Below are 27,609 nucleotides of genomic sequence, written 5' to 3'. Positions count from 1 at the left end.
TACAATTAGTGTAAAAGCTTTGTTCGAATATTGGGAAATTGTGAAGGTTTGCTGGATACTATCAACTACAAACCCAGCTACTTTGATTAGTTAGATGTTTGAAATCACTTGTAAACGTTATAAGGAGTGTCATGTGATACTTTCATTACGTTTACTTACTTCATAAGTCCTTGATTTTTCGTATCACTACGTTTAGAATTCGCAAAGACAACCTTTCCTCACCTTAATTTTGCTAACATTTTCTGAGGACTAGTTGAGTGTAGCATCTTTTCTCGATGCGGAATACATTTCAAATCTTTTAAGGTGTATGAACATAATATTTAAAGTACGATAATTTAGAATTTACGTTGATTTTAGTTATTGAAAGTCGCATGCAAAGGCAGCATGATATAAACCATTACGACTAAATTATGTGTCATGAGTGGTTATGAAGAAATACATAAATTATACAAGAAACTAAAAATAACGGAATACGAAAAAAAATAGAATGCAAAGAACAAAATAAGGTTATATTAAAATCAGCAAGTAGTGTTATAATAAAACAAAGCAACAATTTTTTTAAATCCTTATGTCTATAATCGTCTTACACAAGAATTTCACTTCCATCTGTCTTATAAACTCATAAAGACCAAACTTTAGCATCATGGTGCATTGCCTACGTTACCCTTATAACGTTTAGCTATTAGCGTTAGCTATTAGCATAAGTTTAGAATGCTTATGAAACAACGTGTTGATGAAAATACGTAATACATTTTGTATGGTTACACATGATACAACAATAAATGCACAGGGTTATAATTACAAAAATGTGTTACATATTTTTACGTTTAAATGAAATGTTTAATTGATTCAACAAATACACAATTTAAACTCACTGTTGTAGACTCAATAGTTTGATTAGGCAGATTTGATCCAATTAAAAAGAGACAAAGGTATTATTTACAACTTATGGTGAATTTCTTTTATTTTTATGTACAATTTCAAATGTCTATAATAGAAATATTGATTTTGTAATCCAACATAAATTTGTTTCAATTCCAAAATTAAAAATGATTGCGTAAAAAAATGAAATCAATAAAAAAATTAAAAGCCAAAATAGATTCATCGAGAAGAAACGGGGCTTTTGCAGTGTTTACACCCAAAACATAGTCTTTTATCATTTATTGCAAAATGACGTGTATTAAAATCAGTTCATTGCCCAAATTACAAACCCTTGTATGCTTAGTTACCAATAATATAATCTACGAATGAAAGAAAAACCTTACTGACACAATTGCACTAGTTTTATAGCCAGTATAGAACTATATCACCGTGTTTCTAAAAGCCTAATAACTGATTTAGATGTAAATTAATTTAGCAGTTTACTATTCAATCTAACGTAAGGTAATTAGATGTATTTTTTTTCTTATTAGTTTCTGAATCTAATACAACCTGTTTATTATTGCAAGTTAGGGTTCAAGTAACATTTGCCGATTCGAAATATGTCCATACCAAAATTTTATTGTATACTGTACAATAATGTGATCTTAATTTAAACATTATTTTACAACCGTGAAACGTTTAGTAGGATAAGTAATTTTTATCGTAGTACTAACGCAGGATAAGATAACTTTTATTGTTTTAGTTTACTCTTAGTTAATAACCACCATACTGCAAAGCATCCGACTAACGTAGAAAATAGATATAGTGAGTGCCTACAACATATAAAGTTATGATTATTATTCTACTACTCATGTTTCTTATTTGAATTTTATAATGACTTATTTTCAGTGGACAAAGTAGCTGTTTGTTTACATCGTTGACCTTTGTTATCGGAGATTGTCCTGTTATATAAATACATTTGCCTTGAAAACTCAAAGACCAAAGTCAAATTGATCCGGTTTTGATCAGTTCAAAATCAAACAAGCCACAGACAACCAAAGCATTCGATCGAAATGCAATTTATGTTCAAATCCTTTCAAACGCATTGTTTGGCTAACTCTCGTTTAGAGACGATGGTTTATCCATTGTTATTAGTTTTTAGATCATACACACCACATGAGCCTAAAATATATATTTGAGATTTAGTGTAAAATTAAAAACTATTCTGTGTTTGGCAACAAATGTGAGGTGGTTAACAAAATGAATGTGGTTAACCGATACATCAGTCTGTGTAAGCATATTGCTGGATGTAGCCAAGCTTGTGGTTACATTTAATATTAGCCGACCATTATTGCTGTGATATCGCCGGTTTATCTATAGCGTATAAACCGAAATTTGATGTGAAATTGCTTCCAATGTGCCTTTAAAATAACTAAGTATGCGTAAATCCGTGTAAAAGTAAAGATTATGATCAAAAAAGGTTCTTCTAGTCTTTTTGTGAATTGGTTTAACTTACGACATCTACGTATCTCATAGAAGAAAGTGTAGGCCTACCTGTAAAAAAGACACATGATTAAACATGTATAACTAAACGTAACGTGAATTAATAAATACATAAAAAGCAAATTTAACCTAACTCTAGTTTAATATTGTCGCTTTAGCCAGAAGAAATGGTGACCATCTTACTATAGGAAACAGATAATCGAATATGATACATACGGTAACATACTTAATAAAAACCGTAAAATTATACCTTCCAGTATTCCGAATTTACCGTAATAGTATTGTTAGTGCATATTGGAAAATTATGAACAGAACTAAATATTTTTTGTGATCCTACAATAAATGGTGTTAAAGAGAAAAATGCAATAGAAACTCTCTTTTTATAGTTCAATCAGTGTGATTTATTACTATTTCATGAAGGGAACTGTTTTAGTGTTATTATTGGTATATTGTAGTTACATTACTACTGCTTGCTATTTATCAAGCGTTTGCAAAACTACTAAAATACAATTTAGACTGATTTCAAAAATATATCTGTAGAACTCATGTCATTTGTTAACAATTTAATAAGATTTTTTGCATTTCCAAAGAAAAAAAATATATTTTTAGTTTTTTACCTTACGTTCTATTATTTATTTACTACGCTATCTACGAGCAACCACCGCAACTAGGTCACGGCTGGTGATGCCTTCAACGCAAGAGTAGACTAACCCGCATGACAGTGCTGTACTGATAGCTTGCATTGAGAGTATTGAAGGGAGTAAAATATGTCCAAGCCAATTACTCGTCGTGGTCGAGAGAATTTATTACGCGAAGCTGAAAATGGTCTTGAAAACCTAAGAGGTGAATTGGTAAATGATGATGTGGTGGGTCTTGCCATAAATATTCGTGGGACTCTTTCAGTTGTAGCAGAAAAGTATGGTAATGAAGCTATAGTGGATTTAATACCAGATATAACGAATACTTTGAATAGATTGGATGCATCAACTACAGTAAATAACGATTTGAAGAAACATATTTATGATCTAACTGAGGAAAATAAAACGTTAGAAAAGCTACTGGAAAAAGAAAAAGCCCAGAGAAGGGAAAATTTTGAAGTTTCATTGCACTTTGAAGAAAAGGCAGAAGAAGATATAAAATTATTAAAACTTCAAATTGAAAACCTGAAACAAGTTCAGTTAAAGATGCATGCAGACTTAAAGGATAAAGATGCAGTCATCAATATATTACAATGTGAGAGTAACTCTCTATATCAAGGAATGGATAAGAGTAGATCAATTCCTGGGAATACAGAGTTTGCACTTCCAAATAACACAGTTAAAAAAACCATAGTAAATCATCAAGATGTACGACCAATTATTACCACAAACAGATTCTCCGCTCTTGCTGAAGAAATGTGTGTACCACCTTGTGATGGCGTAAGAGTCGAGGTTCAGGCTCAAGCTCACAAATCAGCCGAACCTCCTTCAACTACATCTACTACATCTACAAAGTCTACAAAGTCTAATAAAAAACAGCTAAATCGATCTTCTGATTTTCCAAGGAATAAAAGGCGCCTTACTTTATTAGCTGACAGTCAAGGCAAGGATTTCGGAAAGTATCTGAAAGATTTAGAGGAAGATTTCGACATTTTTGTCTACACCAAGCCCGGAGCTAAACTTAAACATGTTGTTCGAGATGGGATGAGTATGATCAACAATTTCGGCAAGGAGGATTTTGTCATTGTGTTAGCAGGGTCAAATGATCTACATCAAAATGAGCCTTCACAACTAACTGTTACCCAAGGTGTTCAATCTCTTCTTTCCGTTAACTTGACATCTAATATTATTATTAATAGCATACCTTATCGCTACGATACTCCTTCAATCAACAACAACATTTATTATGCAAACTGGAACATATCTCACAGGATACAGGACTACAAAGGACAGGCCAACCTCTCTTATGTAGATGTCAATGCAATACTCAACAGATCACACTTCACAAGACATGGTCTACACTACAACAGAAGGGGCAAACAGCTACTGGCAGATCAGTTAACCAGACTAATCAGACAGGCTACAACAGACTCAACATCATTAACAGTCACCTCGCAACAAGAGATGCCAAAGAATACATCTCCTCCTGCAGTGCCCCATCTACGCAGTCCTCCGGTCCATCAGCGACATCATGCTCCTCTCAAGCAGTCCACGCCACTACCATCCATCTCTAACACTCACCAGGTACAGCTCCTATCACCTTCTTCACCATCACTACCACCACCAAAACTCAACTGTCTGCAAGACTTTCCACTACTGACTCCAGACCTCCAACTAAATAATTTAAATTTACCAAATTCAGAACCTCTTTCACAAAGTTATAAACCTGTATGTAACGTAGTATCTAATTCCACTCACACTCTTTTTTTAGGAATTCCGAGTCAATCTCAGAGCAGTTGTTCACTAACTTCGACCGGCGCCACCCTTGTAGCCCCGAATTAGGTACTAAATTATCAATAGTGCATCAAAATGTTCAGTGTGCAACAAACAAACTTCTCCAATTGGAGCTTCTGTGTGAGGAGCTTCAGCCAGATGTGTTTGTTGCTACTGAGCATCATTTCAAGTCTGCAAATATTCAGTATTTTCATGTAAAAAATTTTGAAATGTCTAATTCTTTTGTCAGGTCGAGGTTTCAAGGTGGTGGTGTCGCAATATTTGTTAGGTCTCACATAGTCTATGCGCCATTTTCTGTTCCGAATACCACAGACAAAGACTTCGAAGTTGCTGGAGTGAAAGTAACGATGTCAAATCAAAGCCCTATAATCATCATAGGTCTATATAGGTCACATGATGGTCTTTTAAATGCTTTTTTTCGAAATTTTGAGATTTTGCTGAGCGACTTAAGCTCAAGGAGTAGTCAATTCGTAGTTGCTGGTGACTTCAATATCAATGTACTAGACGCCTCTCTTCCTGAGACTAAACAGCTGAGAGACCTTTTAGGGTCTTTTGGTTTGCAATGGCGCATAAACTCACCCACACGTGTAACTGCAACCTCGTCTAGTGCCATTGACAATGTAATTTCAAACTGTGAAAATTTGGTAACATCAGTTGTTACTACAGCCATCTCAGACCATGATGCGCAGCAGATATATATCAATGATTGTTCTCCAGCAACTACTCCCTCCTCGGTTTATGAGGGAAGGACTGTCAACCCCTCAACAATTAAATCATTTAAAGCCTGTTTAAAAAATGAGCAATGGAAATATTTATCACAAACCAAATCAACTGATTTTTTCAACATTTCATGTACAGCTTTAGATATCACCTTGACTCAAACTGTCCAAAAAGAAAGATGAAAATAAAAATAAAATCTCAAAATGTTTCTTGGATAACTAAAGGTATTTTGGTATCTAGAGAAAAACTAAAGCAACACTATATTACGGCTAAAGCAACAAGTGATGCAAATTTCAAAATATTTTTTAAAAATTACAAAAGAATTTACAGAAAACTAATTAGAGCAGCGAAATCCTATGAAATTAGAAAAAAATTAAAAGATAGTGACAATATCTCAAAATCAGCATGGGGTGTGATCAACAATATAAAAGGCCAGAAAACTGAAAAACCTATTCATGTAAGAATAAACAGTGGGGTAGTCACAGAACCTTCGAATGTGGCAAACTACCTTAATGATTATTTTTCCCAAGTAGCAATTTCAAATGTGACATCCTTGGGAAATATGCAGCCAGTGATAGGTGATAGTCCCATTATGTCTATGGGACTTTTCCCCGTAACAGAGGAGGAAGTTGCAACTGTCATAAATCAACTACCGTCGAAGAGATCAACAGATGTCGATGGCATGTCTGTGTGGCTTCTCAAGCAACTGTCTGAGCATATATTACGTCCATTGACGGAAGCAGTCAATGCATCTTTCAAGAGTGGGTGTTTCCCTGAAGATCTGAAAAGGGCAAAAATTATTCCAATCTTTAAAAAGGGGGACCCACTCAATGCCAACAACTACCGTCCTATCTCTCTCTTGCCTGTGTTTAGCAAAATCTTTGAAAAACTGTTCTTGATTCAGTTGTTAGCATTCCTCAATCATCACAACATTTTTTCATTTGATCAATTTGGGTTCAGAAGGGGGAAATGTTCAGTGGATGCAGTGCACAGCCTTGTCAGTAAGGTAATTGAGAATCTGGACAAGCATCACCCGACACTCAGTGTCTTTCTAGATCTTACCAAGGCTTTTGACTGCGTCGACCACAGTATCCTCCTGTCAAAATTAGAACACTACGGTGTTCGAGGTGTTCCGTTGCATTGGATAAAATCTTACCTTTCAAACAGAACTCAACAGGTGCAGGTCTCAAATCATCTTTCAAAACCAGCTCTGTTAAAGTATGGTGTCCCGCAGGGATCCATTCTTGGTCCAATTTTATTTTTAATTTACGTTAACGATCTGTCTTCAGCATCTGGATCTAGCGAATTGGTTCAGTATGCTGATGATACGACTCTCTGTTGCAGTGCCAACAATCTTCCAAATCTAGAAATCAAAACTTTTGTAGATCTAAATTCATGTGTTCAATTTTTTGAAAACATCAATTTGAAAATAAATTCTCAAAAAACAAATTTCATCCGTTTTTACAGGCACGGTGAACCAAGTGAGACTGTAACGGTAATGATTGATGACTCACAAATTGAACAAGTTCATTCTTTTAAGTTTCTGGGCATCACCATTGACCGGGGGCTCACTTGGAGTAACCACCTTGACAACGTCTGCACGAGGGTATCTTCAGGCTGTTTTGCCTTAAGAGTCCTCTCAAAATTTTGTCCAGAAAATGTCTTGCTAATGGCCTACTTTGGCCTTATTTACCCCCATCTTTCTTATGGAATTGCAATTTGGGGTGGATGTGCAGAAGCGGACTTCCACAGGTTGTTCCGTCTTCAAAAGAGAGCACTCAGAATAGTGGCTAAACTACAGGTGAGAGAGTCTTGTAGGACCGTCTTCAGGGAGCTAGGCCTGCTTACTCTTGCCTCTCTGTACATCTTGGAAGCTGCCACGTTTTCCAAATTTAAATGCAGCCTAACACAAGGCCAGGACATTCACTCCTATTCAACTAGAGGCAGAGAACAATATAGGTTGGCCCAAAACAGGTCCCGTGCAGCCTCAAGCTTGCCCTCTCAGACGGGGGTGAGATTTTTGAATAGTCTTCCTGAACAGATAAGGAAAGAAAGGAACGAAAAACGGTTCAAACGGATTTTGAAAAGATATCTGATTAATAAAGAATATTACACTGTGGGTGAGTTTTTTGACACAAATGAGTAGATGGTGTTCGGCTGCTCTGAGGTTTTCAATCAATCAAATGACAAGTTCTGTGTAATTTTTTAATCATTTGTATTATTAATTGTTTTATGATGTTGTATTTATTTGTTTTGCCGCTTGTTATGCCTGTATTAAATGTTGACGGATGCCATGCAATTTTATATTTGTTTCACGGCAATAAAGATATTATTATTATTATTATTATTATTATTATTATTATTATTATTACACGTCTAAATTAAAACGCACATTTTGGCTCTAATTATTTCTGGTATTCTAGGGTCATAGGTTTTATCAAATGACCCGCCATATCTATATTGGCGTGACGAACAGTGAAAGAATTGCTGAGCTACTCTCAATTTTTCTCACAATCAAAACCGATAAAACAGAATCCCGGTTGTCTAAAATGTCCAAGAACATTTTTAGGTTAAAAATAATCTGCTAAAACTATTATTAAAGATATGGGAAAGTTAAGTTTCAATGTTTTACTATTTTTATTACTGCTATCGTGACATTATAGCTCTTAACAATATTAAATATTAGCAAAAGTTTGTTTTTATCGCGGATTTTAGGAGAGAAACAGTAAGACTAAAGACCATAACAAGTTTTACAGAATTGGCTGGAATGTAAGTATTGTATTATATTGTAACAAATAATATCTCCCGTGAAATCAACATACCCAAAATCATAGAACGATTACTGATAACAGCAATAATGGTGAGGTGATGTTTTTCCAGGCTCTTTTTACTAACCACGGATGGCGTTAGCAATGATCTTAGCTAAAAGAAATGTTGACATGATACAATGGAATCGTTTGCAAAATAATTTGAATATTTTTTTCTTTTTAGTACCCCAATACAATGCTGTTTACGGCTAATATAATTATAATTATGAGTAATATTTTAGTTACCATTTTGTTATTAATCGTCTGATTTTAATTCCGTTTATGTCAATTGTTTATTTCAAGACCTGTAAAATTATATAAAGCCGACTATAATTTTTATTTAAAGATTTTAGCTATCCTCTCCCTCTATCAACCCCAATAGTACAGTTTTAAAAATCAACCATCATTATTGTAGCCCCTTGCATCTAATAAGATTGACGCTGACCGATTTCAAGTATCTCGAATATTGAAAAGGCTAAATGGGGGGGAGTGCAATTTACTTTTCAGCCACCCTGTAGAAATATCCTTAAATAAGCCCTATCTTAAGATTAATAATTGTGAGCTAAAGCAATAACAAAAAAAAACTACTGTATACTATCTTCCAGAATCATCGTCAGAAATTTAAAAAAGGGTTCATTCCTTCCTTATCCACGGGACTCAATTCTACTGACCAAATAACTCGCATAACAGATTGTAATGTATATTTGTCTATGTACATTACTCATAACACTACATTATAAACATTTTTTTCTATAACTAAAATTCCACTACGGTAAAAAATATTTGCATATTGTTTCGGCGTATTTCTTTACCAAGGTTAAACAAAAGTTATGCAACAAGTTAATAGGTATGAGAAACACAATACTAAGTTTAGAACAGTAACATAGGCTTATTAAGTTAAAAACCAATGAACGTATATAACAAGGGATTTTTGAAATCAGTAGGGTTCCCCTTCTAGTGTGTAACAAACGCAGTGCGCTGAACTAAGTTTACATTAATTATGGGTTTTATATTTTCTTCCTACAGTTAACTGACAAAGCGGGCTTTCTTGCACTAATTATGCATTTACTAATTATGCATTATGCATTTATTTGCCGCACTCCAGTATTTCACCCAAAACACACACAAAAATGCGATTGTATTAGGCACGTAATACGTGTATGCTTGAAAACAAGTTGGCATCACTACGACTACGATCAGCTGTTTGTACGTCAGTTTATTCGTCATTCCATTTGACCATTGAGACAACGACAACCTAACCTATAACCTGTTGGTGCGTGTTACCAATTGTCGTTCAACGATAATATTTAACCTGACGTAAAACGTGTTAGTTACTGTTTGATAGACTAGTTATTTACAAGTAAAATGTTTTTAAATCAAGAATGCAGTGAAAGTAAGAATAAACCTGTTGTTGTGTGTTAACATAAACATTACGCACGAAAATTTGTATTCAGATTTTGGTTCGTTAGGTTTGTTATTTAATTCAGACTTTTGTTTGCTTTTTTGTGAAGCAATTTCATTTAGGTTTTGATTTGTTTGTGAGACAATTTCATTTACGTTTAAATTGATCACAGTAACTTGTGTTACTACATAGTAAAAGTTAACACGTGTATACGTAGAGTTACCCATTATTTATACGCTTTACAGTTACAATACGAATAATATGATTATAATACGAGCTCAACGTCTCTTTGCGCAATAGTTACTCAAATAACTATCTCCGCACCAAACAAAGACAAATAAGTGCCATAATACACCGTGTTATTACCGGGAAATTCATCCTGTATAGAAAACGATGACGCTGCGTCAGGTTGGCAAAATGTTTATGGACGTTATTAGCCATGGAACAACATTGACGGAGCAGTATAAGGGTGCTGCTGACCAAGCTTTTTACTTCACAGAGTGTACACAAAATTTATGGACATACTTTGGGTGTTTTTAAGAGGGTATTATGAACACAAATAAAAGTTATCTAGTCCTGGAGTCGTTGCGCTATATTTAATAACAGATACCCGAATACAAATAACTCTACAAGTTTATTTAAAAAATATTTATTGATACGTAAGCATTTTAATGTTTACATAGTTTTCAAAAAGGATTGCCTTCATTACTTTTCCCCCATGATAAGAATAAGGTATCAAATGATTGATGTGATATTTGACAAAACTGTTTTATTATGGGTCAATTATATTAGTGATTGATAGAATGTCAGCTTATAACCGAGGACAGCTGTATAAATGCTGTATTAGCTGGATAATCACTATTTTAGGCGTCCAGATATGCAAAAGTTCATACATGGTGGCGGTGTGTAGCGTCAGTTCATAACGTTTTGTTTCGTTTGTGTTAGTTGTATAAGTCTACAAGTATAGTATAAGTATAATAAGGTATAAGTTTACTTAGCATACTAACCAAATTACTTTTTTCAACATTTTCATATTTTCAATTTAGTTTCAACTTATGTTTCATTACGTACTTAATTTGATCTTGGGGCCTGTACAAAACTTTAGTCATCCAAACTTTTATCAAGATGCTCAAAATTAAGATAATACAAGACCATTATACAGCCAGTGTTATTGTATGGAAGTAAAACATGGGTCCTCTCCAAAAGAAATAACTAACGTTTGGTGGTGTTTGAAAATAAGGTACTTTGTAAAATATTCGGCCCAATTTATATAAAAGCGCTAATAAAAGTTAGCTAGGTCATGTACTTCGGAGAAAGGATGGCACAAGACTGAAGGAGGTTTGTGAGGCCGTACCTACAGGAAGACGTCCGTTGGGTAGGCCTAAATTAAGATGGTATGACCAAGTCAAAAAGGATGTGATCTAATGCGGAGGAGAAATCCGGATGAAGGAGGATAGAGAAGAGTGGAGGAGGCTAATCTACGGGGCAAAAAATCGACTGAGGTTTGTGACGCCCTATCAGTAAGTAAGTACGTACTTAATTTCTTTTCTGTTGTATTAATGTATCATACGCTGCAAATAGTTTTGTTTTCAATAATTAGTTTTTAAATGGCCACCTTCTTATAGCTATTTAGGATAATGTAGAATAACAATTTTACTTTACGGTAGGATTTGATGTACCTCCAAAATGCTGTGTGACTTTAAACACTAGAACAGTTGGAAAAGTCCAAAAAATAACAATAGTTACATTTAAGAACCAACGTTATAAGGAATAAAAAAATCAGAGTAATTAATTATGTTTAAACAACTGTGACAAAATATTAATAGGTCGATCGGTGGAACTTGATCTGCATAGTTAGATCGAGACGCATTTGTATCCAATTAGTTGAATAATTCACAATCAACCAATAAAACCTATCTGTTCGGTCTGTTTCAAACAGGGACGACCTCCAACCCGTGACCTTGACTTATCAATAAAGGCTGTCTGTTATCAATAAACTGTTGGACAGTCTATCGTCGCCTTGATAGCTGCAAATGCAACGTTTAAACCTTCACGTAACTAAACAGCAAAGACAATTAGAATTTTTTGGAGGAGAAATCCAACAACATATTCAATATAGTTGCATAATGATTTTTGGCTACGGATAATGGAATATATTCAGCTTCGGCACGGTTGAGAACCTCTGTATTCTACTCTATGGTAGGATTTGAATCCGAGTCTCCAAGACCAACTATTGAACTATCTGACTAATTACATTTATATAATGAGAAAAAACTCATGAACAGCGTTTTCTCCTCATGTATTTTGTGTAAAATACAAAACTATACTGTTTCTGTATTGTGTATTGTAGTAGTACGTAATACACAAATACCTTTGTAAGATAAAACCCCGAATATGTGATTGTGTTAGTTTTATGTATTACAATATGTATCATTTTATGTAACATATGTATCATGCTTAACTGACAGAAAAAAAGAAAAAAAAACTTCTGAATATCAAGTGAGCTTCAAAGTTGAGAAATAAGTATGTTGACGATTTACTTTATTTGAACTTTTTCTGACTAAAAGGTCTATGAGTAAATGTAAAATAAACTTCTCATAGTGTGTTTGAATCAAACTTTTAAGTCTTGCCTCGTTGATGTTTATAAAATAAATATGAATAACAAAACGGTATGGATGCAAATTTACTTAGAGACATGAGACACAATCCTTTCAATAAAGACGTTACTTTAAACCACATCAAAGTTTGCAATTCTAAGAGTTATGACACAAAACAACTAAAGTTAAATCAAAGACAACAAATCTGTTTGTTCAACTAAAGTTGATAAATTAAGCTGATTTGTTTTAACAACAAAGGCAAGCCGCTATCAAAAGTGGTAACAAAAACAACGAGTTTTGCAAAGTATTCCAATGTCGTCGACTAAAGAAACATTTTCTCCGCTTTGGTGGTTTTACCAAAACAAACCGAAACTTTGTCGGGATACGAGCTGTTGATATTTATGAATTTTAATTAAAACTTGGCCAGTTAATATCATTATCTAGATTGGTTTCGCAGGTGCGCATCCAATGCTTGGGCGTATAAACTTTCCTTTTGCTGTAACTTTTGAAAAGTGCTCATATTTCGAGGGAAATTGTTTTTATTAAATTTTTAGAATGTAATATTTACGAAATCTTTATATTTTTAAGGCAATTTTTATTTCAAAAGATAAACTCAGCCTACGTTTTCCATTCACTGTAGTGGCTTTAGTAGCCAGTACATAATCATACACGAACTAGATTATTTTGATAACATTGTGGAACATATTGTGTTTTAAATTTTTCCCCTTTTAGCTTGTAACATTTCATGTTAGGGACGTCGTACTACTATGTAACGTTACTGTAGATAGCAAATTTAGTACCTTATTGTTTAATATGGAATGACCTTCCTACTCAGGGTCGAGCTGGCAACCTTTGAGTTAGTTTAGTTAAATAGGGTCAATACATTAGCTTACCGAATAATGATTTCTGGATCAATTCTATATTTTATTCATAAGTACATGTCTTTATAAAAACAGTATTTAACTACTCTTATGAATTGGGAAACCATATTATTTAAATAAACACCAACACTACCTGAGTCAGTGGAAACATATCGCACACATTAGTTTTAGGTTATGTTTTCGTCGTGTTATCTTTCCTAAGTTGAGTAAGGTCGTTTTAATCTAAATAGGCCTACACAAACACATTAAAACACATAATTAAATACGCGATGCTATTGAAGCTTATACCTAACTTATATTTATTTTTAAAATTTTTTAGTGTAAAATCAATTTTTTTTATTCTACAGTAATATTTTGGTGTTAAATTGTAAATAATAAACTAAGTAGATAATATAGTATTCTAATACTGTATAAAAAAGTAGGACGATCTTGATTCGTTCGACAATTTGAAAGACATATTTTTCCAAAGTGTCTCTGTAACAACTCCCCATTTGCTTATTAAATGTATTGCAAACTCTCACATTCGTAGTATTGTTCCATTTTTGTCATGAAAAGAGGTATATTTTCACTTTTTAGGTTAAGGTTCAATTATATTTTATTGTATGAAAGGTAATGAGAAAAATAATAATTAATGAAAAACATAACACATATTCATTTTTTTATTCATTTTTTTATTTAAATATTGTATAAAAATTATTTTCCGAGCTATTATGAAAAAATGCCACTTCTCAATCACCATAAAAAGGCATCATAATGTAATTTATGTAAGTAACTACAACAATGTCTAACCATCAAAACATTGTATTGTTTTCTGTAAAATAAATTTCCTACATTACGGTTCAGTTTCTTGATTTACTCTCAGAACACTTATCTGACCTGGAGCCTGGTCCTCAATTAATAATCCCGAGGTGTAGGAGATCAGGAGACAAAGAGAGAGAGCGTGCACTAGGACGACATGTGAGGTATCCATGGCAACCACGACACGACCGCCTTCTGTGGGGCACGGCGGGAAACTGACGTAACTGGGGTAACCCCCCCCCTCCCCACACCCAGGCAGTCCCCTAAGATTCACCCATACCCACTTTTTCAGCTTGATAAACCTGACCAGTCCACAAATGGTATCTTTACACTTTGTTACATTGTATTTTGTTATACCAGTTGGATTTATGAGCCTAAAATCCTTTCGTAAAAACTGTTTTTTAATATTTTTTGATTAAATCTTTTTGTAATAAAATATATTTTAACTAAAAGGCATCCAAGCTTCTTTTTTGGAAAAGTGACTGACTAGTGATTTATTGCTGCATCAATGCAAATATTGATTTATTAAAACATGGAGGAAACCTTCTAAAGACCCGATGGTGTTTTATTTAAGCACCTAATGTAGGATTACGGTTTGTAAGTTAAGAGAAAGAAACTTACAAATGATTAGTGGTCAGGGAGTATAAGTTTAGATTGAATATTTTTGGAATTTAATAAAAATCATGAAAGATGAAATCAATTTAAAATTTCTGCAATGAGCACACTTATAATTAAATCACTATTCCATGAATATTACAAGAATTCATTTCATAGCAAATATTAACTATATTTAGGTGATATAAATAAAAATGTGTCCAACAAAATGTATGCTAAATGTAGTAATAATGTTAACTATATTGCTGTAAATATAAGATAGGCCTAGTAAGTGGTGTTTGATTTCGTTGGGTCACTTTACTTATAGGTAGAAAATTTAGCTGTAGACCTCAACAAGTAATTTCGCAATAACACGTACCTAGCTGATCAAAAATTATAATTCTAATGTTAAACTGTGTACTTAGGGTTTATATATTAGGGATATTTTTTCTGCATAACGGAAATATTTAGATTACATGGTAACACGTTATTATATGATAACGGTTACATGAAAAGGAAAAACAATTAACACCATGTATGAAATATAAACTTCTATAAAATCAAACATGATAATAATGTAATACTGCTATTTAGTATTTAGTAAGTATTTAACGGTTTTAATACCGGTTTCGTAATGATCATGGGGAAATACGTTAAGGTAATGAAAGTGATCTATACAGGTTAAACTTCGTTGAAACACCACGGATGTTCTTCTAAACTGCTTAGAAATTGTATTTGTATCTTTCTCATTACAAACCTGGTGGCTTTAACCATCGTTACTAAAATGTATTCGTTATTACACATCCAGAAGATCAGATGTTTATTCGACGGTACATACATTTAATATGATTAAAACCACAAGTCTTAAAACAATTAAACAATTTGAAGTATAAAAAGATATTCTACAATTCTAATTTAATATAAGTTAATTAGGATATAAAAACAAAGTAAAAATATATAAGGTTGAGAGTTGAAAGGTAAGGGTTAAAAGAATAAACATTTCATGCAAGTGATAGCTCCAAAAAAGTTTAATTTAATGCTTCAGATTACACTTTATCACGAAATGTAAGGGCATTGAACCAAAGGAACTTTGGCTAAGATCCGTCCAATGGTATAATTTTACGTTATAAATAAAATATAAATAATAAAATAATGCATTAAAGTTGAACTAAGCAGATTAGGTAGATATATTAAACCATATTTCGTTGTGTTTTGGATAAAGTAATTATAAATTGATGTAGAATTGTAATTTATTTCCATTTCACGGATAACAGTTTTAACTTTTATCAGAAACAAATGGTGATTACTAAGGAACAATAACTATAAGACTCTAACTATTAACTATTTATAATTTTATAAAGATTATAAAATAATATCTATTAACCGAACATTATTACTAAACTAAGAAGTTTGATCACATTCTTTCACAGTACTAAATGGGTAGTCTAGTTTATAGTACAGGCAAAATAGATAAAAATTCACCAAAAAAACAAAAAAATTAGTTCAGGGATGAAACTTTGGTTTTAACTTCGTTTTACCAGTAGAAGTCAAGATCCGATGAGTCCCTAACAGTCCCGATGGGGGAACATGGTTTTTAGGTGGTGGGGAGGGGGAATTTTGATATAATTCGTTATTCACGATTTGTAGTAATTTAGGAAGTCGTTTTTAAGGTTTGCATACACGGTGAATCGACAGGAACCATATTTAGGTCGATAGAACCACCTCCATAAGAGATTTAGCATATTGGTACATGTTTATTGTTATTTTTTCTAGGAGGGGTAGGGGGAATTTTAAATAATTTATGATTTTTGATTTATGACTTGTTGGGTGTCGTTTTCAATGGATTTCTACATGCCATATAGAATGGAACCACTATTTTGTCGATATTATTACATTATAAACAGATTTGGAGTGATATCTGAAATAAAATAAATGTTTGTGCACAAAATGAATTATTTAATATTTAAACATAAAAAATAAAAAAAAATAACTTAGCATCAAGTATTAATTGAATGAGTTTATTTTTGCAATAAATTCAATTTTCCCCATTATAAAAAATACCCCTGCCGCAGCAATCCTGCAGACCAAGCGAATTTCCATTTATCTGGCAGGATTTCTACTAAAATTTATCCTTGAAACTGTCCGATTTATTTCCTATTTAAATAATATTATTTTTAATTAATAATTAGGTTTGCTGCTACAGGGATATAATGGGGGTCGTTTTTATTAAAATGTTGATAGCTTAGTATGAAATAAACAAAATTGCCAAGTTTGGTTATAATATATACACAAACAAGTTTATTTATCTACAACAGTTTATTTATTTTCCATTAAGTTAAGTTATATTATAAGTTATAATATATTATGATATATATTATAATATATATATATATATTATAATATATTATAATATATATATTATAATATATATATTATATTATAATTTATTATAAGTTATATTATAAGTTATTTTCCATTAAGTTAAGAATAACATGGGAGTTTTAAATTAAAATTTTTTTAGTTATCTCCTTAACCGTTAGGCGTACAAAAAGGCATATACTAAATTATTAAATCTTTTAAGCTCTATAAAGTGGTTTGGAAAGATATTCCCCACAAAAGTCTCCATAAACCCATATTACATTGTAATACATTGACATTAAGTCATAGTTTGAACCATGATTTATGATTTAAAGTTCAAGTAAATATCTATTAACCTTTGCGCAGCCCCTACAAAGTTTGTATATATGTTTTATATGTTTTGTACACTGTTTTTATATCCTTCAGCAAGTCAAAGGAATACGTTCTAAGTTACAACGAGGTTTTTAGCGAATTTCCCACATAGGGAATAAGCTATTACCGTAGGTCTCATGGTAAGACCTAGACCCGGGACCAATTTACTTTTTTATTTTGTTGAGGCCCCCAGAAGTCAAAAACACCATCCTTTCAAATTCATATACATATATGTCCGTTTAGCGTGATACCTCGAGCACAAATTATCCAATTTTGATGTAATTTGGTACAAACGTGTAAACCTAAATTTATTCGAACGAGTTTGCAAACCAGCATGATTGGACTATGGGAACAGAGGTTTATGGGGATTTGGATGGGGGAAAATTGGGTTTTCCCATTTTGACCTCATTAACAAAGAATTTCACAATTTCTTTCCAAACCACTTTCTTGAGCTTAAAAGATTAAATTGTTTAATTTATGCCTGGTTGTACGCCTAACGGTTCAAATCAAATCAAATCAAATTATCTTTATTCACATTTTACATACATGAATAGTGTCAACGCATACAAAATTGGTTATACGACTTAATCTAAAAGACTTAACCATACATTTTTACAATTATTTTAGAATGTATAGCTAATTCATTTTAGATTTAGAAACTCATCTATACTATAAGGAGCCAGATGAATTAAAAATGATTTTAATTTCTTTAAAACATTGGGTTTGTTTTAAAATTTTTTAGTAAGGAAGGCAAACTTCTTATGAATAAATTGCCAAATACGTTTCAAATAAGTTTCAGCCGATGATGACTTTTTACAGTAAGATTTTTCCACCTTGTGTTGTATTTATTTAATACTCCAGTGTTTTATCTTTATAAACATGCTGAATAGTTTTAATAATATACAAACCATACACTGTAAAAAATTTTCATTCCATCATTACATTGTACAAAAAGTACTTTAATTTTTTTTTATTAAATAAGTTTCTTTTATTTACTTTCCGTAAAAATTAAAGCAATTTTTCACCGACTTCTTATCCTTATAGATTCTTATCCTTTAAGGTTAAGGAGATTATTTAAAAAAATGTAAATTTAAAGTTCACATGTTATTCTAATGGAAAATAAATAAACTGTTCCCTTGTTTGTGGATATATTTAAACAAACTTGGCAATTTTGTTTAATGTATACTAAAGCTATCAACATTTCAATAAAAACAACCCCTATTACCTCCCCTGTAGCAGCAAACCTGATGACTCATTAAAATTAATGTTATTTAAATATAAAATAAATAGTAATCCTGTCAGGTAAATGCAAATTTGCTTGGTCTGCAGGTTTGCTGCGAGGGGGTATTTTATTATAATAGGAGAAATTAAATTTATTGTAAAAATAAACTCATTCAATTAATACTTGATGTTAAGTTATTTTTTTATTTTTTATGTTTTAATATTAAATAGTTCATTTTGTGCACAAACATTTATTTTATTTTAGATATCACTCCAAATCTGTTAATAATGTAGTTATATTGACAAAATAGTGGTTCCATTCTTTTTGGCATGTAGAAATCCATTGAAAACGACACCCAACAAGTCATAAGTCAAAAATCATAAATTATTTAAAATTCCCCCTACCCCTCCTAGAAAAAATAACAACTAAACATGTACCAATATGCTAAATCTCTTATGGAGGTGGTTCCATCGACCTAAATATGGTTACTATCGATTCACCGTGTATACAAACCTTAAAAACGACTTCCTAAATTACTTCAAATCGTGAATAATGAATTATATCAAAATTCCCCTCCCCACCCCCTAAAAACCATGATCCCCCATCGGGACTGTTAGGGACTCATCGGATCTTGACTTCTACTGGTAAAACGAAGTTAAAACCAAAGTTTCATCCCTGAACTAATTTTTTCATTTTTATTTAGTATTTTTCCTGTACTATTAGTAGTCAGGGAAACTATTAAGATGATGTTGTGCATTTAAAAATCAAATACTTGGATATTTTTTGTGACAAATAGTGGAATACTAAATAAAAAAGAACTAATATATAATATCATATTCAAAGGTCTTATTTAATTAATGGAAAGCTTTATTGTCAAACAGAGGGGACATTTCGAACAAATATTCCAATCCATTCTCTTGGAATCACATTTCAAGTTTTTGCACATTATATAATCAAGACTGATTTAAATTCCAGTAGGTTTGCTCGATATTACATTTTAATTGCAAATTTGTATTTTTAACAACAGTTCCGACTGATTCTAGGATTGATTTAAAACTGTTAAATCCGTTTTAACTGAGCAATCATGGTGTTTTTTGTTTACTACTGCTGTTAAATTAAACCAAAAGAATATTCAATTATTATTAGAGTTTCTGGGTGTTTTTTGAGGGGGAGAGAATACGTTTTTTCTCAGATATTTGCTTTCACTAATTGGTTGTTTAGCCCCTATAAAAAACAATCAACGGATTCCACCCGCTTTAGTTCAAGATGTGCATTGTATAATTTTAGAAATAACTCATATTATAAAGATATACAATAAAGGATACTATTGGACAAAGGTGAACTCGAAAAAACTATCGAAATATATGAACTGTTTTTTTGCTCACTGATATTGATCAACATTACATTGAATGTTTTATCTGGAATATGTTGGTGTTTGTCTACGCCTAAGGATGTTTAAAGTTTGTTCGTAGTTTTTTCTAACCAATACGCAAATCTTAAGACTAATGTTGACTATACTGTCAAAAAATAATGACGTTATACGTAAAACTTTATATATTTTATACAAGAAACTGTTTTAAGATTTTCTAATGAATGTATTTCAGGAGTGAGATATTCTCTTTACATTCAAATTTAATCTTTATCCATTGAAATAAATGGATTAAACGTACTCTTGGAATGGTCTTCTTACCTATACCATAAAATGTAGACCAATCTTTATGGGTGAGCTAAACTATCCCATGTCTTCTGGCAATGTGTTTAAAATTCCGAGAAAAAACGTTAAATATATCCTAAGATGAGAGTGAGACATTAAGATAAATATGAGCTGTCATCTATAGGCCTACCCTTACGAGAGGATAACACAAAAAAGTACATGTGGTTCTTCAGCCTTGGCATATAAAATAGTGACTCATAAAAAAAATAATCTTACTACAGTACTTGGTGTAGTAAAAGGGTTTTCTTTAAATTCAGGCAAGGAGCTTAAAATAATACTACAGATTTAAAGGCTATGATTGTTTAGGGGGCAAAAACATATGCAATCACATAGAAATTTCCGGAACATAATACGGCCAGACATTATATTAAATGTTCGGAAAATCGCAGGACTGTGTACCATTGCACTGATCTTAGTTTACGACTTGTCCCTTATAACTGCTTCGGGACAAAAAAGGGTCAGATTTGGATTTGCGTCCAGAAAAATAGGTTAAAGAGTGTGCATACCGTTTACAAGTAAATTATTTTTCAATTAATATAATGGCCATACAATAGGAATGGCATTCAATATTATTTAACAATTTGGCATGACAAATTAAAAAAACTAACTATTTAATGTTTGTAAATTGTTTATCCATTATCAGAGTTTAAACATAATTTTAAAAATAAATAACAACCTTATAAAACGTGCTTATAGTGTAATTGTACGGAAAATATTTTTATAATGAGAGTAATTTGATACAATGTTCCATTCTCTACTTCTGTAATGCTTGTCTACAAAAATAAACGTTGAATGAGACTCTAATGACGTCATTATACAACGTAATGATCTCAACACAGACTTTTCGCTATCTGAGCAAAAACTCTCATGATTATGAGAAAGTTTCCAGTTTCAATTACTATTTACCAATTTTTCATGGACTTATAATTCAGACTATAACCATAAAACCTTAAGACAGACCTAAAAAACAAAATGTACAAATATTAAATAGACTTTACAATCAGTATAAGTGTTGTATACTTTTTTAGTGTATTTTATGTTTAGTTAATTAATTGGGTATGTAATGTAATACTTCATTTATCAGTACACCACCATTAACTCCATCTCTAAGATAGGTGACGTGGGTCTTCATAAAATAAACATGAGCCTTGTTTACCACAAACATAAAACACATATGATTATTCTATCTAACAGTTGAATAGCTACAGATGAAAAATACATCACAGGTTGTAATCTAGTTTATTTTTTATATTGTTGTTGTTTAAGTGCTTGTTAATTATGGCGGAAGTTATATACCTTCAGAACTTATGTTACAGAGTTTACATAAAATATAAATAATGATCACGATTAGATTAATTTATTGCAGTGTGAAAATTAAAATTACCGTACATAAAAACATGAATACAAAATTTAAGCGGTTGGATAAAAAATTAAATTTATGTTATTGTTTTGCTGAAATTGTGTATTTGCAGCTATTATTTATGTACGGCAACTGAGTATGAGTCAACTGAATCAAAATGCGTTTAATTTTGTATTTGAATCAAACCATAATTTGAATTTGTTTGACTCGTTCAATAAGTTTATTGATGAATCATAAGTATGGTAGTTTTACTAAATACTCATACGTCGGTCCATTTGTGTACTGTTGCGATAGGAATAATTCCAGGTTGAGTTCAATCCATATGATCATGACTATCTTGTATTACTAACAAGTACTCAATTAAACGAGTGAATATACATTTTAACTGATGGTAAATGAAAGAGTGGTCTAAGTTTATTTTTAATTTATGTCGCTTTTCAAAAATAGACCTAATGTTTGACTATACATTGTTTCTATATATATTGTTATATTGTTTGTATTGCTGACAAGCTCTACTGTAATCCAAAAAAAAAACTGAGTAAATAATAGATCTTCTACACTATATTCTACGTTTGCAAAACAAAGTAATATACCATACTACACATTTCAATAGTGATACAAATCTTAAAAAAATGTCTCCAACGATGGGAAAACATATCAATTGACAATCAAAGAACAGCACCCGACCAAATATTATCCGTAAAATGTAATTGGAAAATCACAGGAACGTGTACTATTGCAGTGATCTTGGTTTATGACTTGTACCATTTATTTGAGAGTTCAAATTTTTACACAGAAACTTACCTGTTCTGATATTATCAGAGATACAGAGATATTTAATTTGATTGGTTTACAAAGATTAATTCGTTGGCGTTAAAAAAGAAGATAAATAAGTACCAGTTTAGGGTGCTTATTTAATGGCTGCATAATAAATCTACAAAATAAAATTTTTTTATCTTACATAGTTTACTGGTCGTAAAATAATTGGTCTACTCCATTAGCCTTTCTCTGTTTCTAAATTGAAAGTTAAATTTGTTGTTTAAGGATAATTTCCAGTCGTTATTGAGATTAAGCTATCTCAAAAGCGGATTATTTTCCAAGGAAGGTTTGAACGATCGGCAATTAACATAACATCAGAACCGTTTCTGAATTGTTGAATAATTCAGAATCATAAAGCCAAGTTTAAAGCTTATAATTGTTTCTCTTTAACACGTTAAATCGTAATAAAGATTGGAGCCTGCTGTAATGAATTACAATAACGAGTTTTCAGTTAAATTGGTCTGCTTGCATAAATAACTGGTTTTAATAACGAGTTGATTTAAAAAAATCTAGCAAATGAATAAAAAAAATATTTTAATGAAGAATCCATAATATTCAAACAAAAACATATGTAGAGTATATTTTAATAATACATTGATAATACCCATTAATATTTTTTCATTTAATAAATATATGGCTTTAGTTTATTTCGTAATTCATACAGGGTGGAAAAAATGTACCGGCACAGGTAAATAGTTATACAAGTTGTGACGAGATGTTCTGCACTGGGAAAAAAAATATTAAAAGTGCAGTCGCAACCGTTTGCCGGGGATAGCTCAGCCTACAATGGCTGGGTAAAGTTCCAGGGTCTGCGATAAGGTCAGGGAAACCACTAGGCCAATAGCCGGGTCTAACCGGTATAGGACTGGCTCATACACGGGCACTGTGAACAAGTCAAAAACAAGTCACCAAAACAAACGTGCAATAATCACTACCAGACCTACGCCGATTCTCCACACTCCTAGGGGGTCGTTGCTGACTACGCAACTCGGGCTTCGTCCTAACTATCCAATAGTTAAGCCCAGAGTGCCTAAAACACGGTGAGTTACACGACGACTTGCCAATAAAAACCACAACGCGTGTTATCACCAGGCGGGGTCTACTAGGCCACTATAATCCAATACACAACTCTAATGCCCAAGCTAAGAATCAAACAGTCCACTCGATACTAATACCATATAATAATATACAAGTATACTATAGACAGAGTGACTACACCGCTAGTAGCTGGTCTCAATAAATACCAAGCTAAACAAGCAAAACTATATGTAAATTGCAATAGCCTACTATTAAATTATTGAGCAACTTAGTAGCAGATGAATAAATATTAAATACGTTCCAAACACTAGATAAATATATTATCTGATAGCCGGTACTCCGCTATCCAAGCTACCAAGCTAACGTGTTGGATTACTAAGCAAGCTGTTCAGGTTGAAGTAAAATAATCAAATGATTAATTAATAAAAACCCTACTGCTACTACTACGACATCAACGTTATATTACTTAGCTGGGCTTCTGTTAACAGGCTAATACAATTAGCTACTAGCCTACTGGCCGCGTGCTTCCAACTACGCACGCCAAATCGTGCAGCCTAGGTTTGTCGGGCCTTACAGTTATTAGTAATATAACTAACTCTAGGTACAACGCAAAATAATATCTACTACAGTCAATAAATTATATTATTTGCGCTCTAGCACCTGCCCAGAACCGTCAGGAATACACTTTAATATTATTCCTGACTAATAAATAAATCCTAACTATCGTCAGGCTTTGACTAGCACGGTTACAACTCAAACAATGAAATCAGAGATGATGGTCTTAGTAACAACTATCAGCTCTTAAACCAAAATGTAAGGAACGTCGTCCACTCACCAATAGTGGGTCTGTACCCAACTTACACCAACACTCGGCGCGATCACACCACCAGCATACTCCGACACCACTGTCGCGTACACCACTGGACGTCTCACTAGACACACGCTCGCTCTTCACTGCACGGGATCCACGACTCGAATATCCTTCTCGGCTATCCCGTAGTCCCAGGATACCCAAGCTTATCCGAACTGATAAGCCGGGTCAAAGGGCGCCACTTGCTTACCTCAACAGACGCGCGGCCCAAATAGCAAATATTTACCCCCCTAGGAAAAATAACTCGTTACAAAGTAATAAAGATAGAGTTTCAAAAATTGGTACACTGTTATTATTATTACTTACTGAGCTTTAAAATCGCATTATTCAATGATGCTCTACCTCCTAAGGAGGCGATCGCCATAAATATTAAGAAAATCGTAACCGTACGCATAGGTTGATATGCATATCAATTTAAAGGTCTTAGTTACTAGAATACAATACCATAAATTTGAGCTTAACAGAACAAATTAAGTAAACATTGAGAGCCGTTCAAAGACTCAAAATGGCTCAAGATATTTTTGAATGGCTGTAATTTTTTTCTCTTATATTAAACATGTCACATACAACTTATGTCACATACATTCTTATATAACATTTTGAGTTGGTCAACGAATTATGAGAGACGTCAAATACACCAGAGGTTGTTAAATGTGGTCCTAGTGACAATTATCATTACCAACAGCTGGCGATGACGTTAGGGCATCATCGTTAAGTCTACCGTCACCGATGATGGCGTCATTATGATGGTCAACACAACTGAGAAGTAATATGTGAGTTAAAACCTTAAGACAGATAATATTTAATCACTAGTTTACATACGATTGAAGTTGTGCTAATAAAGTATAAGTATTATATAAGGTTGTTCTATGCATTTCTTAAAGTTACATTATTGCATTAGCACAGTTTGAAATACATTATTTATTCAGCCATTCTATGTGAGAAATATCGATTTCAGTTACATTATATTTGTACTTTTTATGTTTCTTTCATAAAAGAATGGTGACCAAAGTGGTGACCAAATCAGGCTGATTAACCTTGGTGGTTATTATTTCGTGTACTGTAATATTTTCTGAATTGTACAGTTGTATGTAATATTGAAACACTAAAGATTTTTCTAATAATAATATATAATAAAAAGGAAGGATCTCTTTATTTCATAATATGACGAAGAACATATAGATTTGAGCATAGAACCTGAAAGATTTGATCTTGGTATCCTTAAAATTCGGAAAGCTATGACTGATGAAACAAAAAAAGCTTGTAAAATATTGTTTCGCCTTGTTTGAAGTGCGATTAGTTTAAATAAATAATATGTTATGGTAAAACAACAAAGTGTTAATTAAATTATTAAATTGCTATTTTTTCCTTATGTGTGTAAGTGAATTATAAATTCTGACAATTTGGGTTCAGCAAACCCAACTGTTATTTTATCGAGTTAATATACATTTCAAGGTATAATGGCCTAAGGGCGTAAGTGGTTTGTGATTCACAGTGGTGAAATTTACCTAAATTACAATTTGGTAAACCTAGTCCATTTTTATTATTAGTTCTATGAAAACCTTTTGTTTACAATAATGTCACATTTTCATAAAAAAATCAGATAAAATTTGTACTCTATAAAGATTTGCTACATTTGAAAGGAGTTTTAATTAAAGGTGTGAATTAACAAATGCGTCATTTAAAAGGGTTGCAGTATCTTTTATTTAAGAAATGTGTATACAATTGGTACATACCATTCATTGAAAAGCATATATTTGTACACACAGAATATTCATTCAATTCATCTCAAATAAGAGATGTAAGAATTAAAATTAATAAGCTCAAATGGTCATTAATTCATAATTATAAGCAATGTAACTAGCTGTATAATATCTAGTAAATATTATTGGAGTTATTGCATAAGACGTATGCCTCTTAAACCGGAACCAACGATGAAAATGTGCATTTATTTATCTATGTCATGAATCGTGTGATTATTTTAACAACCCAAAATGTACATAAATAACAATATTTGAAATGATTAGCTATATTAATGTGGTTATACACAGAGACCAGTTCAAATTAAATGATTTTTCTCCTCCTTGGTATAGACGGTTAAAATAAAATTAAAACTTAAGTTATAACAATACACAAATAGTTTCCGATGGATTAAATGGGTAACGTTATTATTTTGTTTTGGTATGTCTGTATCGTACTATATTATTTCTTATATTGATAAGTCAGAAAATGTATTAAAAAACTAACGTTAGAATGACGGTTTTTGTCCCCCCCCCCACAAAAAAACCTGTTTAGCCAATTATTGAGGTGGCTCATTCAATAGTATAGCAACACTATTTACCATTGTGCATTTATTGGAGTTCTAAAACATCTAATATTGACTATGTAAGATAACCATTATAGTGATTTTCTTGACCTTTATTTCTGCCCCTACATAACAAAAATGAATGTAAATTATAAGAGCTATTTTAGTAATATTTTTTCAGTTTGCAATACATGACTTAAGAATAACTTTTCAAATATTTCATTAGCAGATATTTTGTCAAAATTTGGCATTTACCTTCGTATATCACATAACAAAACGAATGTCCTGGTATAACAAAATTCATCTTCTCCGTTAAGAAAGGATAAGCCTTCATTTGTAAACAAATTGTTTTAAAGCCATTGTTTTTTAAATACAAGTAAATATATATTTAGAGATTTCGATTAGGTTTTAGTCATAGTCGTCACATTATTAAAAATTGGCTGAAAATGCTTAAATTAAATTTAAGTAACATTTTTCACAGGATATTCAAATGATGTAAAAACATATATGGAATGTTATATAAAACAACATTTTATAAGGATTGTATTTACTTTTTAGGTAGGTGTGCACAATGCTAACCAAATTAATACAATGTAAAACATGTAGGTATGAAAAAAATGTTGAAAGGGGATAATAAAAAAAAAAACATGAAACACGAAACGTGAACATGAAACCTTACAATTATCATCACATTAGTTTTCATTTTAAGTGTAATCTTTTTGCATTTACTAATATACAAATCCTTTAATCGATTCTAAACAAAATATTACAAATTCATATTACTTGTATAAATAAATGTAGCCCAGATACATTGTATTGTAGTACGAAGGTATACACGATCCAGGTCAAATCTCAAGTGTACAACATTGTCCGAGTAAACGACATGGAGTCCTAAGAGACCTTTCAATATCAAGGACATTGTCAGTTGGAACACATAACAGATACCTTCTTGAGT

General features: G+C 32.1%; 1 protein-coding gene across 5 annotated transcripts in view; it reads right to left on the bottom strand.

Annotated features, from left to right (window-relative positions):
• The window catches only part of LOC128996837 (very low-density lipoprotein receptor-like), a 335,698-nt gene that overhangs the window by 40,741 nt on the left and 267,348 nt on the right, over positions 1-27,609 (bottom strand). Inside the window, exon 1 of one of the 5 annotated variants that reach the window (XM_054422337.1) lies at positions 14,080-14,199. The exons of the other annotated variants lie outside the window; for them this stretch is intronic. Within the exon in view, the coding sequence (XP_054278312.1) occupies positions 14,080-14,173 (94 nt within the window). The 5' untranslated portion in view covers positions 14,174-14,199. Of the gene's footprint in view, positions 1-14,079; positions 14,200-27,609 lie in introns of those variants that run through there. 5 annotated transcript variants of the gene reach the window in all.

This window comes from Macrosteles quadrilineatus, unplaced genomic scaffold (genome assembly GCF_028750875.1).
Source record: "Macrosteles quadrilineatus isolate MER2022 unplaced genomic scaffold, UCM_ALF_1.0 Scaffold_6__1_contigs__length_79288215, whole genome shotgun sequence".
Lineage (NCBI taxonomy): Eukaryota > Metazoa > Arthropoda > Insecta > Hemiptera > Cicadellidae > Macrosteles > Macrosteles quadrilineatus.
The sequence above is the reverse complement of the archived record's forward strand: the minus strand, read 5'-3'. Positions and strand labels throughout refer to the sequence as shown.